Source organism: Haemorhous mexicanus, chromosome 23 (genome assembly GCF_027477595.1).
Source record: "Haemorhous mexicanus isolate bHaeMex1 chromosome 23, bHaeMex1.pri, whole genome shotgun sequence".
NCBI classification, from domain to species: Eukaryota; Metazoa; Chordata; class Aves; order Passeriformes; family Fringillidae; genus Haemorhous; species Haemorhous mexicanus.
In genome coordinates this window covers 6,939,046-6,951,425 of record NC_082363.1, presented here as the reverse complement: position 1 = coordinate 6,951,425, position 12,380 = coordinate 6,939,046, and the positions used below count along the sequence as shown (strand labels likewise).

Sequence of the window (12,380 nt, the reverse complement as noted above, 5' to 3'; positions counted from 1 at the left end):
CCCTCTGAGCACCTCGGGGCGGCAGGATGGAGGGGACAGCGGTGGGGACAGCCACTGCTCAGGCTGGGGGTGACACGGAGGGAAATGCCACCTCTCTTTGAGCACCTCGGGGGTGCAGGATGGAGTGAGGGACACCCCGGGACATGGCTGGGGGTGACACGGAGGGAAATGCCACCTCTCTTTGAGCACCTCAGGGGTGCAGGATGGAGTGAGGGACACCCCGGGACAGGGCTGGGGAGGTGACATGGAGGGAAATGCCAGCTCTCTTTGAGCACCTCGGGGGTGCAGGATGGAGTGAGGGACACCCCAGGACAGGGACCGGGGTGACACGGAGGGAAATGCCAGCCCTCTGAGCACCTCGGGGCGGCAGGATGGAGGGGACAGCGGTGGGGACAGCCACTGCTCAGGCTGGGGGTGACACGGAGGGAAATGCCACCTCTCTTTGAGCACCTCGGGGGTGCAGGATGGAGTGAGGGACACCCCGGGACATGGCTGGGGGTGACACGGAGGGAAATGCCACCTCTCTTTGAGCACCTCGGGGGTGCAGGATGGAGTGAGGGACACCCCAGGACAGGGCTGGGGGTGACACGGAGATGGAAATGCCACCTCTCTTTGAGCACCTCGGGGGTGCAGGATGGAGTGAGGGACACCCCGGGACATGGCTGGGGGTGACACGGAGGGAAATGCCACCTCTCTTTGAGCACCTTGGGGGTGCAGGATGGAGCGAGGGACACCCCGGGACATGGCTGGGGGTGACACGGAGGGAAATGCCACCTCTCTTTGAGCACCTCAGGGGTGCAGGATGGAGTGAGGGACACCCCAGGACAGGGCTGGGGGTGACACGGAGGGAAATGCCACCTCTCTTTGAGCACCTCGGGGATGCAGGATGGAGTGAGGGACACCCCGGGACAGGGCTGGGGGTGACAGGGAGGGAAATGCCACCTCTCTTTGAGCACCTCGGGGGTGCAGGATGGAGTGAGGGACACCCCGGGACATGGCTGGGGGTGACACGGAGGGAAATGCCACCTCTCTTTGAGCACCTCGGCGGTGCAGGATGGAGTGAGGGATACCCCGGGACAGGGCTGGGGGTGACACGGAGGGAAATGCCACCTCTCTTTGAGCACCTCGGGGGTGCAGGATGGAGACAGGACAGCCCAAAACAGAGCTGGGGACAGCTGCCACTCAAAGTGTGGGTGACAAGGAGGGACAAACCCTCCCTTTGAGCATCTCGGGGGTGCGGGACGGAGCCAGGGACACCCCGGGCCAGAATTGGGGACAGCTGCCACTCACGCTGAGGGGGTGGCGGGGCCGGCTGCGGTCCCTACACCTTTAAAAGTCTCCTCACGTTGCGGCGCTGATTATCCATTAACCGCGGCTCCCTTTCCTGGGGGCGGCGTTCGCACCGAGCGCTGCCAGCAGGGCGGGCGGGCGGCCGCGCTGCCTTCCTCCCTTCCTTTCTCCCTCCCTCCCTCCCTCGTCTCCCCCCTAACCCCCGCTCCCTCCTTATCAGCAATTCAGATTGCATGCAAATCTGCGCGCTTTCTTCCAGGGCCACGGCAGCGAGAGCCGAGCGCTCCTCGGCGCCTTCCAGATCTCCTCCTCCTCCTCCTCCTCCTCCTCCTGGGATTTTCCTCCTTCTCCCCTCCCCTCGCTGCCTCCCTCCCTCCCTCCCTTTCCCTCCCTCCTCTCTTTCTTTCCTCCTTTTCACCTCCTGGAACAAAAGTGGCCCTTTCGGCTGCGCCAGCGCTGCCTGCGAGCGGGGCCGCTTTGTCTGCCGGGCTCCCCGGCACCGCCACCGGGCCGCCACCGCCACCGCCACCATGGGGACACGGCGGGCGGCCGGTGGCCGGGCGCTGCCGGCACTGATGGCGGTGGCACTGCTGGCACTGGCACGGGCCAGCTGCCCCGAGCGGGAGCTGGAGCGCCGGGAGGAGGAGGCCAACGTGGTGCTCACGGGCACGGTGGAGGAGATCATGAACGTGGACCCGGTGCACCACACCTACTCGTGCAAGGTAAAAACCGCGCGGGGAACTTTCGCCCTGTGCGGTTCGGGCTGGAATCGGGGGTTTTTTGGGTTGTGGAGAGGCTCCAGCTGCTGTGTGGCCCGGGGGGGGTGGGGGGGATCTCCAGAGGTTGCTTTTTATGGGCATTTCCCTCTTTGGCTTTGGCGTGATGCGGAGCTGCCTCCCAACTTTCCGGGAGGTGCTGAGAGCCTCTCCTGTTGACTTTAGCAGCATCTCGAGTTCCTGCAGCCCGAGCTATTGTTTAACCACCAACCTGGCCTCGGGCTCTGGGGTTTTTTTATCTCCCCCCGAAGCGGAGAGACGCTGAAGTCCCGAGCAACCTGAAATCCCATCCGCCCGCTTGACAGAAAACGTGCCGGATGCCTTAACCCTTGCCGGGGCAGGAATCTCGCCGGCAAGGACACGCTCCTCCCTTGCCTTTCCCTCTTCTCCCCGTTCCCCTTTTCCTCCTAAAAACCCTGCTTTTGCTTGGTGCCAGGCAGGGCCGGGGGCGATGCTTTGGTGGCGGAGAGGAAGGTGAACTTTCCCTTCGGAGAACTCTCCCTGCGGAGCTCTGGAGCATCCCCCGAGCATCCCCCAGCCCCTGCCCGCTCCCAGCGCCCCCCGACCCATCTGCAGCTCGCAGCCCCCCTGGGCGAGAGCCGGCACCGTCTGTTTGCAGAGTGTCTGGCACATCCTGGGTGCTCCGCCGAGCATTAATGAGCTGTGCCTGTGGGGCACAGATGGATGTGGCCACCTGAGGCCGGCGCGAGGTGGCCACAGGAGGTGGCCCAGTGGCGCTGGTGGCGAGGCAGAAATGCCAGGGTGAGAAATAAATCCCTTTTCTCCCCACTGCGGACTCGCAGCGAGGTGTCTGCCTGGCAGAAAATCATCCTGCAGCAGCAGGGCAGGACTCTGGGATGGGGGAGAAGCTGAGATGGGGGAGAAGCTGGGATAAGGAAAAGCTGGGATAAGGAAAAGCTGGGATAAGGAAAAGCTGGGATAAGGAAAAGCTGGGATGGGAGAAGCAGCTCTGCCTTTGCAAGGTGCAATCCAGCCCCAGCTGGAGCAGCCAGGAGTGGGATGGGGCTGCCCGTGGTGGCTTTCTGGGAAGCACAGTCTGAATTCCTCACACTGGGAAGGGAATCTCTTCCCTGCCTTTCCCTGAGCAGTGCCCGGGTGAGGTTTGTGCTGCTTGCTCTGGAGTTTGGGATTTTGCTCCTGCCCGTTCCTGGTCTCCAAAGAGCTCAGAAGGGCCAGGACAGGTTCCTGAGAGATCGTTCCAGCCTTGGAGTCGTGTCAAAGTGAAAGCAGGAAAGCTTTCATCCCATCCCATCATCCCGTTGTGGCAGTGCTGTGACATTCGGGAATTTTCACAGGACAGCGGCTCCCTGTCCCTTTCCCTGCCCATCAGCCCTTCCTGTGTCATTTTTAGTGGCATTCCGTGGTGTCTTTGCAGGGAAAAGCAGCTTTGGAATGGGATTTGGGGTGTCCCGAGGACCTGGGAGCAGATAAATCTCCTGTCACTGCAGTGACTCGGGGATGTGCAGCTTTGCAGCAGCTCTTGGCTCATTGCCCTCCTCAGATCTTCCCAAGTCTTGGAATTGGAACCGTGTGGATTTGCCATGCCTGCAGTTTGTTTTGTTTTGGTTTTGTTTTTAACCTAAATTCCAGCAGCAGCTCGGGATTAAGCCTGACCCCTGGCTCCTGCTGTCCTTGCACTGCCCCCGGGGGAGCTGGGAGAAATCCAGGATCTTGTGCTGAGGAAATTCCTGCCCCAATTCCTTCTGTCCTGCCCTCGCTGCTCCCCGGACTCGCCGTTATCTCCTGACAGCCTCTCCCTTATCTGCAGAGGAAAGGCGAGGGCCCAGCGCGTGTGGGGAGTTCCCACACCCCAAATCCCGAGTTTTGCTGGAGCTGGGTGGTCCGGGAGGGAGCGGGCACGTGGGGATCTGTGAATTCCGTGCTGGGGCATTGTTCTTCCCAGCCCGGCTCCAAACCCCGCTTCGATAGACACAGATAAGCACCGGGAGAAATGTGAAGTTAATGTTAGATAAACACCCCGAAATAGCTGCCAGCCATGCCTGGGCTGCCAGGGGAGCTGAGGGGAGGAGGAACGGGCTGACAGAATTCCCAAAAAGTGGCTGCTGTGCCCTTTCTCCAAGGGATCTGGTATTCCTGCTTGCAGTTTCTGACTTCTGCCCAAAGCTGCTGCTGCTGGCATTGTCCCTTCCTGCTCGGGCCCCCTGAAGTGCCTTTTTCTGGGCTGTCCCGATGGTTAGGAAGGCAGTTGCTATTTATAGGCTAAATCCAGGTTCTGTGAGTGCCGTAGGAAGTGTGGAAAAGGAAGTGGATCCTGTTCCGGACAATGGAGCAGAGATTTTGGGGGGGTTTTGTGGGTCCTGGGGAAGGGGCAGGGAAAAGGCACACGGAGAGACAAAAAAGGGGAGGGGGAAGGGTTGGAAGCAGAGCTGATTCTGGCTTTTATCTCCCAAAATTCCAAAAAATTCGTGGAAGCAGAGCTGATTCTGGCTTTTATCTCCCTAAATTTCCGGGTGATCCCTTTCGGCGCTTCCCATCCCGAGTGACAGCTCCTCCAGAGGGGACTTTGCTCCAACTTACACAACCAAACCTGGCATTTCCCGCGGCGTTTTCCTGGCAGGAATGTTCCTGTACAGGTGGTCCCCTTCCCTATTACAGCATGCCACCCCCCGGCATGTTGGAAAACCCTTTTATTTTGGGGATTTTAGTTTTCCCCCCGGATAAAGTTGTGGCTGCTCCTCCTGTGCTTTCACGGAGCTTTAAAACCCCCTTAAAACCCCGCGTTTTCTGTTCTCCCTGGAAAAACAGAGCTCTCCAGGGCAGGGTCCTCCTCCCAACAGGTCCCAGCCCCATTTTCTCTGTCTCCCTTCCTTTTCTCCCCCGATGCTCGCTGCCGCCGGTGAGTCAGCGGTGACAAAGTCTTAATTGCGCCGCGCTGATGAATGGGATGCCCCGCAGGTAATTGCCGGGCTTTGGAGCCTCGCACATCCATTCATTAGGGTGGGGAGGAGGCCGCCGGACTCTGATGTTTCTGTGGCCTGGCTCGGAGCTGCCTGAGCGCCCCAGCCACGCCAATTAACGCCAATCCCCATCTGCTGCAGAGCTGGGGGAGAATTCAGCTTTTCCCCACCCAAAAAAACAAAAAAACCAAACCCCGAGCTGTGAAAATGCCCCGCACAGCCCCGGGCTGTGTTTTCTACTGCTGGAGGAGGAGGGGTGGTTTTTTTTTTTTTCCTCTTTTTCCTCCTTTGTCTGGCTGGGTTTTTGCCCTGGTTTGCTGCTCACCTCCTCCGGAGCCTGCCCCGGGGCTGCAGGAGGTGCGGCTGCGGGAAGGTGTCTCGACTTGACTTGCGGGGAGAGAGCAGCTCAGGGCCGGGCAGGAGGCAGGAGGAGCGGCTGGGGAGGCAGCAGGGCTGGCTGCGAGCAGGGCTGTGCCCTCCACACCTTCCCCAGGGCTCACCTGGGCTGGCCCGTGGCGCTGGGGGTGCCGCGGTTCCTCTGGGGTCAGGGCAGGGAGGCTCCTCCAGGCTCCTTCAGGGAGTCCTGGAATGGTTTTGGGGTCGGGGGGGACCTGCAGGGAGGAGAGTCCGACTCTTATCCCTGTAGAAATCCCACCTGGGCATCCCTGGGAGCAGCCGGGGAAATTCCAGTGTCCCAACAGCTTCTGGGGGAAGGAAATGTCCTGGTCTTCATCCTGAACCTCTCCATCCTGAACCTAAACCTCTCCATCCTGAACCTGAACCTCTCCATCCTGAACCTGAACCTCTCCATCCTGAACCTAGACCTCTTTATCCTAAACTTCTCCATCCTAAACCTGAACCTCTCTCCATCCCAGGCCTCTCTCCATCCCAGGCCTCTCTCCATCCCAGGCCTCTCTCCATCCCAGGCCTCTCTCCATCCCGAGCCTCTCTCCATCCCAGACCTCTCCTGGCCCAGCTCCAGGTGTTCCCTCAGGTGCTGTCCCTGCTCCCAGCCAGCAGAAGCCAGAGCTGTCCCTCCTGGGGGAGCTGGAGCCTTCCAGGCCCCTCTCATTCCCAGATATCCATGGAAAGTGGTGCTCCTGCTCCATCCTCGCTCCGGGGAGGATGAGGAGGAGGATGAGCACGAGTGGGGCTTTTTTGAGTTCAACCTCAGCAAATTTTGGGGAGATTTCTGCCCTCCCTGGTGGGATTTGGGCTTTAAGCACTCCTTTCACCCTGCTGGGAGCTGGCCTTGTGCTGAAGGACCACAGAGGAGAGAAAATCCCGTGGAGACCTGGGAGCAGCCCCTCAGTGGCTTTGCAGGGGGAGCAAAACTTTGTCCCTGTCCCTGCCCAGCAGCTCGGATCTGGGATGTGCAGGGAGGGACACATCCCACGTAGGAATTTTTCCATTATCATTTATTTTTATAAAATACATCTTTATAAAAATACATTTTAAATTCTATTTTTATAATTCTATTTTTTTATAACTATTTTAAAAATTCTATTTTTATAATTCTATTTTTTATAACTATTTTAAAAATTCTATTTTTATAATTCTATTTTTAAAATCCCACTTTTATAAATCCATATTAATAATCCTATTTTTAAATTCTACTTTTATCATTCTATTTTAACCATTCTATATTTTTTCTATTAATTTTTTTTTTTTTCTTTTGGAGCTTTGGGGTGGCTCAGCCCCCCCCGGGGGACCCCCACCTTTCCTGCTGGCTGAGCTCTCCACGCCTGGGAGCAGCCGAGGCATGTGCAGCTCCAGAGGAGCTGTCACAGCCCTGTTTGCACCTGGGCTGCTCCTGCAGCTCAGGTATGCAGCAGGGCAGGGAGGGTGCAGTTGTTGGGAGGATAATTGGGGTAATTTATTGCTTTTTTTGGACGGCTGTGCTGCCTGGGAGCTCAGACCCCCCAAGCCCGGGGTCCTGCTCCGAATATTTCACCAGCAGGAGAAAGTGTGAGGAAAACAGGAGGCTGTGAGGGAAAGATAAACTCCTAAACTCGGTTCTTCACCTTGATTTGTGCCTGCAGGGCACAGGCAGTGCTGAATTGATGCTGAATTTATTCCCTTTTCCTGCTTGGCAGGTGAGGCTGGCTCTGGCTTGTGGCTGCCGTGGCCACAGGGAATGTGGGAATGACCCCATTCCCGTCCTCCCAGCCCTGCCAGGGACACTCTGGAGGAGTTTGGCTCCAGCTCAGTGTGAACTTTGGAGCCTTTTCCATCAGGGCTGAAATTCTGGAGCTCAGGCTGCAAAAACAACAACAACAAAAAAATTAAATTTCCGAGATTGATCAGGGATCAGAGGATTTGCGTTCCCCGGGGCCCCCAGCGAGGTTTCAGCCCCTGGTTTGAACTCTGCAGCCTCAGATCTGGGCTGGAGGCACTCAGGGAGGAATTTGGCACAGGGGAAGAGTCTCTGTGTCTGAACAGCCCCTCAGATCCAGGGGGGACACCTGAAGGGCCCAGGCAGAAAAGTGGGAATGGCTCCTTTTCCAGGGGGATAAAATCTGTCTGCCAGGGCCACCAGGAGCCCAGGGAGGGGGAAAAACAGCTGAGGAAGGAAAAATGGGAGGTCAGAGAGGGAAAAGAGGAGTCCAGGAAGGGCAAGAAGAGACCAGGGAGGGAAAAGAGGAGGCCAAAAAGGGAGAAGAGAAGCCCAGGGAGGGGAAAGAGGAGTTCAGGAAGAGCAAGAGGAGACCAGGGACTGAAAAGAGGAGACCAAAGAGGGAAAAGAGAAGTCCAGGGAGAGAAAATGGGAGCCCAGGCAGGGGAAAGAGGAGTTCAGGAAGAGCAAGAGGAGACCAGGGACTGAAAAGAGGAGACCAAAGAGGGAAAAGAGGAGTCCAGGGAGAAAAGATGGGAGCCCAGAAGAGGAAGGAGCAGCACAGGGAGGAAAACAGGAGCCCAGGAAGGGGAAAGAGGAGCCCAGAGAGGGAAAATGGGAGCCCAGGGAGGGGAAAGAACAGCTCAGGAAGGGAAAATGAGAGCCCAGAGAGAGAAAAGAGGAGCCCAGGGAGGGCAAGAGGAGACCAGGAACGGGAAAGAGGAGCTCAGGGAGAGAAAATGGGAGCCCAGAAGAGGAAGGAGCAGCCCAGGGAGAGAAAATGGGAGCCCAGAAGAGGAAGGAGCAGCCCAGGGAGAGAAAATGGGAGCCCAGAAGAGGAAGGAGCAGCCCAGGGAGGGGAAAGAGGAGCCCAGGGAGGGAAAATGGGAGCCCAGGGAGGGGGAAGAACAGCTCAGGGAGGGAAAAGAGCAGTCCAGGGAGGAAAACAGGAGCCTAGGGAGGGAAAAGAGAGCAAAACAGGATGCCCCAAAACACACCAACTTGGTGACCTCTCCCCTTCCCCATGCCAGGTGCGGGTCTGGCGCTACCTGAAGGGCAAGGACATCATCACCCACGAGATCCTGCTGGACGGGGGCAACAAGGTGGTGATCGGGGGCTTCGGGGACCCTCTGATCTGTGACAACCAGGTGGCCACGGGGGACACGCGCATCTTCTTCGTCAACCCCGCGCCGCAGGCGCTGTGGCCGGCGCACCGCAACGAGCTCATGCTCAACTCCAGCCTGATGCGCATCACCCTGCGCAACCTGGAGGAGGTGGAGCACTGCGTGGAAGGTGAGGACTTTGAGGGGTTTTTTTGGGGGTTTTTTAGGGTTTTTTTGTGGGATTTTTATGGGGTTTTGTGGGGTTTGCAGCCCCTGAGCGGGCAGCTCAACTCCAGCCTGATGCGCATCACGATGCACAGCCTGGAGGAGGTGGAGCACTGCGTGGAAGGTGAGGACTTTGAGGGGTTTTTTGGGGTTTTTTTGGGGTTTTTTTGTGGGATTTTTATGGGTTTTGTGGGGTTTGCAGCCCCTGAATGGGCAGTTCAAATCCAGCCTGATGCGCATCACCCTGCGCAGCCTGGAGGAGGTGGAGCACTGCGTGGAAGGTGAGGACTTTGAGGGGATTTTGTGAGGTTTTTTTGGGGTTTTTGGGGGTTTTTTTTGGGGGATTTTTATGGGGTTTTGTGGGGTTCCCAGCCCCTGAATGGGCAGTTCAGCTCCAGCCTGATGCGCATCACCCTGCGCAACCTGGAGGAGGTGGAGCACTGTGTGGAAGTTGAGGACTTTGAGGGATTTTTTTGGGCTTTTTTGGGGTTTTTTTGGGGTTTTTTTGGTAGGATTTTTGTGGGGTTTTGTGGGGTTTGCAGCCCCTGAATGGGCAGTTCAAATCCAGCCTAGTAAGCATCAGCCTGCGCAGCCTGCAGGAGGTGGAGCACTGCGTGGAAGGTGAGGCTGTTCTAGGGGTTTTTTTGGGGGGTTTTTGTGGAGTTTTTGTGGGATTCCCAGCCCCTGAATGGGCAGTCCAACTCCAGCCTGATGTGCATCACCCTGCGCAGCCTGGAGCAGGTGGAGCACTGCGTGGAAGGTGAGGACTTTGGGGGGATTTTTGGGGCTTTTTTGGGGTTTTTTGGGGTTCTTTTGAGGGTTTTTTTTGTGGGATTTTTGTGGAGTTTTGTGGGATTCCCAGCCCCTGAATGGGCAGTCCAACTCCAGCCTGATGTGCATCACGATGCACAACCTGGAGGAGGTGGAGCACTGCGTGGAGGGTGAGGCTGTTCTGGGGTTTTTGTGGTTTTTTTTTGTGGGGTTATCAGCCCCTGGATGAGCAGGGGTGGTGCTTGAGGGGTGTCATGCTGGTTTGTGTGTGGCACTGATTTTGGGGTCAGTGGGTGATGGGCAGGTGATGATTTAGGATCCCTGCCCTGTCCCATCCCTGTCACCCCCAAGCCCCAGGGTCCCTGCCCTCCCTCCCAGTGGCAGAAATGTGAAACACCCCCGGGCTGGTGGCAGGAGCTGAGAGGCTCCATTTGTTGAGCAAATTCCTGTGGAATTTTAATCTGGAGTGGGAGGCTGGGACATCCTGCAGCACTTCCTGCAGGATCAGCTCCCGAGGCTGCCAGGCCATTCCTCCTGCCCAGGAGCCCTGGACTGACCAGTCTCTGCCCAGTAGCCCTGACCAGTCTCTGCCCAGTAGGCCTGACCAGTCTCTGCCCAGTTTCTTCCTGCCCAGCATCCCTGGACTGGTCAGTCTCTGCCCAGTAGCCCTGACCTGACCAGTTTCTCTTTTCCCAGTAGCCCTGGACATTTCCCCCTGCCCAGGATCCCTGACTGACCAGTTTCTCTCTGCTCAGGAGCCCTGGACTGACCAGTCTCTGCCCAGTAGCCCAGATCAGCTTCTCTCTGCCCAGGAGTTCTGGACTGCTCAGTCTCTGCCCAGTAGCCCTGGCCTGGCCAGTTTCTGTTTTCCCAGTAGCCCTGACCAGTTTTTGCCCAGTAGCTCTGGCCTAACCAGTTTCTCTCTGCCCAGGAGCTCTGGACTGGTCAGTCTCTGCCCAGTAGCCCTGACCAGTCTCTGCCCAGTAGCTCTGACCAGTCTCTGCCCAGTAGCCCTGACCAGTCTCTGCCCAGTTTCCTCCTGTCCAGTAGCCCTGGACTGACCAGTTTCTCTTTTCCCAGTAGCCCTGGACATTTCCCCCTGCCCAGGATCCCTGACTGACCAGTTTCTCTCTGCTCAGGAGCCCTGGACTGACCAGTCTCTGCCCAGTAGCCCAGATCAGCTTCTCTCTGCCCAGGAGTTCTGGACTGCTCAGTCTCTGCCCGGTAGCCCTGGCCTGGCCAGTTTCTGTTTTCCCAGTAGCCCTGACCAGTTTTTGCCCAGTAGCTCTGGCCTAACCAGTTTCTCTCTGCCCAGGAGCTCTGGACTGGTCAGTCTCTGCCCAGTAGCCCTGACCAGTCTCTGCCCAGTAGCCCTGACCAGTCTCTGCCCAGTTTCCTCCTGTCCAGTAGCCCTGACCTGACCAGTTTCTCTTTTCCCAGTAGCCCTGGACATTTCCCCCTGCCCAGGATCCCTGACTGACCAGTTTCTCTCTGCCCAGGAGCCCTGGACTGGTCAGTCTCTGCCCAGTAGCCCTGACCAGTCTCTGCCCAGTTTCCTCCTGCCCAGCATCCCTGGATTGGTCAGTTTCTCTGGGTCCAGCATCCCTGGACTGGTCACTTTCTGCCCAGTAGCCCTGACCAGTCTCTGCCCAGTAGCCCTGGACATTTCCCCCTGCCCAATAGCCCTGACCAGTCTCTGCCCAGTAGCCCTGCCCAGTTTCTCTCTGCCCAGTAGCCCTGGCCTGGCCAGTCTTTTCCCAGTAACCCTGGCCTGACCAGTTTCTCTTTTCCCAGTAGCTCTGGACTGGTCAGTATTTTCCCAGTAGCCCTGACCATTCTCTGCCCAATAGCCCTGCCCAGTTTCTCTTTTCCCAGTAGCTCTGGACTGGTCACTCTTTTCCCAGTAACCCTGGCCTGACCAGTTTCTCTTTTCCCAGTAGCTCTGGACTGGTCAGTCTTTTCCCAGTAGCCCTGACCATTCTCTGCCCAGTAGCCCTGGCCTGGCCAGTCTTTTCCCAGTAGCCCTGACCTGACCAGTTTCTCTTTTCCCAGTAGCTCTGGACTGGTCAGTCTTTTCCCAGTAGCCCTGACCATTCTCTGCCCAGTAGCCCTGCCCAGTTTCTCTCTGCCCAGGAGTTCTGGACTGGTCACTCTTTTCCCAGTAACACTGGCCTGACCAGTTTCTCTTTTCCCAGTAGCCCTGGACTGGTCACTCTTTTCCCAGTAACCCTGGCCTGACCAGTTTCTCTTTTCCCAGTAGCCCTGGACTGGTCACTCTTTTCCCAGTAACCTTGGCCTGACCAGTTTCCTTCTGCCCAGTCCCTGCCCAGTAGCCCTGCCCAGTCCCTTCCCAGTTCCCCCTGCCCGAGCTGTGTTCCCATGCCCTGTCCTGGCACAGATCCTGCCCTGCCAGCCTGGAATTCCAGCTATGCATCCCTGGGATCCAGGGCAGCCTCCCCTTGGGACCCTGCCAGCAGCTCCGGGCACTTCCCGGGAATCTGGGCAATGCCAGGGCTCGGGAGGTGCCACTGCTGCTGCTCCAGGGAGTTTGGGCACTTTCCAGGGATGTGAGGGGAAAACTGGGGAGCCCCATTGGTGCCTCAGTTCCAGGGAATTCGGGGAATTTCAAGGGATGCGAGAGGAATTTTGGGGAGGTGCCACTGCTGCCTGCTCCAGGGAATTTGGGCAATTTCCAGGGGTTTGAGAGGATTATTAGGATTATCATTGGTGCCTCGATTCCAGGGAATCTGGGGAATTTCCAGGGATGTGAGGGGAATATTGTGGAGCCCCACTGGTGCCTTTTCCAGGGAATTTGGGCACTTTCCAGGGGTGTGAGGGATTATCAGGATTCATCGTTGGTGCCTCAGTTCCGGGGAATTTGGGCAATGCCAGAGCTCGCCGAGTGCTCTGAGGGGAAAACTGGGGAGGCAGTGCTGGTGCC

General features: G+C 57.6%; 1 protein-coding gene across 3 annotated transcripts in view; it reads left to right on the top strand.

Annotated features, from left to right (window-relative positions):
* The first annotated feature begins 1,485 nt into the window (after positions 1-1,485).
* The window catches only part of AGRN (agrin), a 109,505-nt gene continuing 98,610 nt past the window's right edge, over positions 1,486-12,380 (top strand). The window contains exons 1-2 of one of the 3 annotated variants that reach the window (XM_059866781.1): positions 1,486-2,012; positions 8,372-8,633. In XM_059866781.1, the coding sequence (XP_059722764.1) occupies positions 1,524-2,012; positions 8,372-8,633 (751 nt within the window). In that variant the 5' untranslated portion in view covers positions 1,486-1,523. Of the gene's footprint in view, positions 2,013-8,371; positions 8,634-8,874; positions 8,950-9,062; positions 9,120-12,380 lie in introns of those variants that run through there. The other 2 variants (XM_059866784.1, XM_059866783.1) reach the window with 2 other exon arrangements.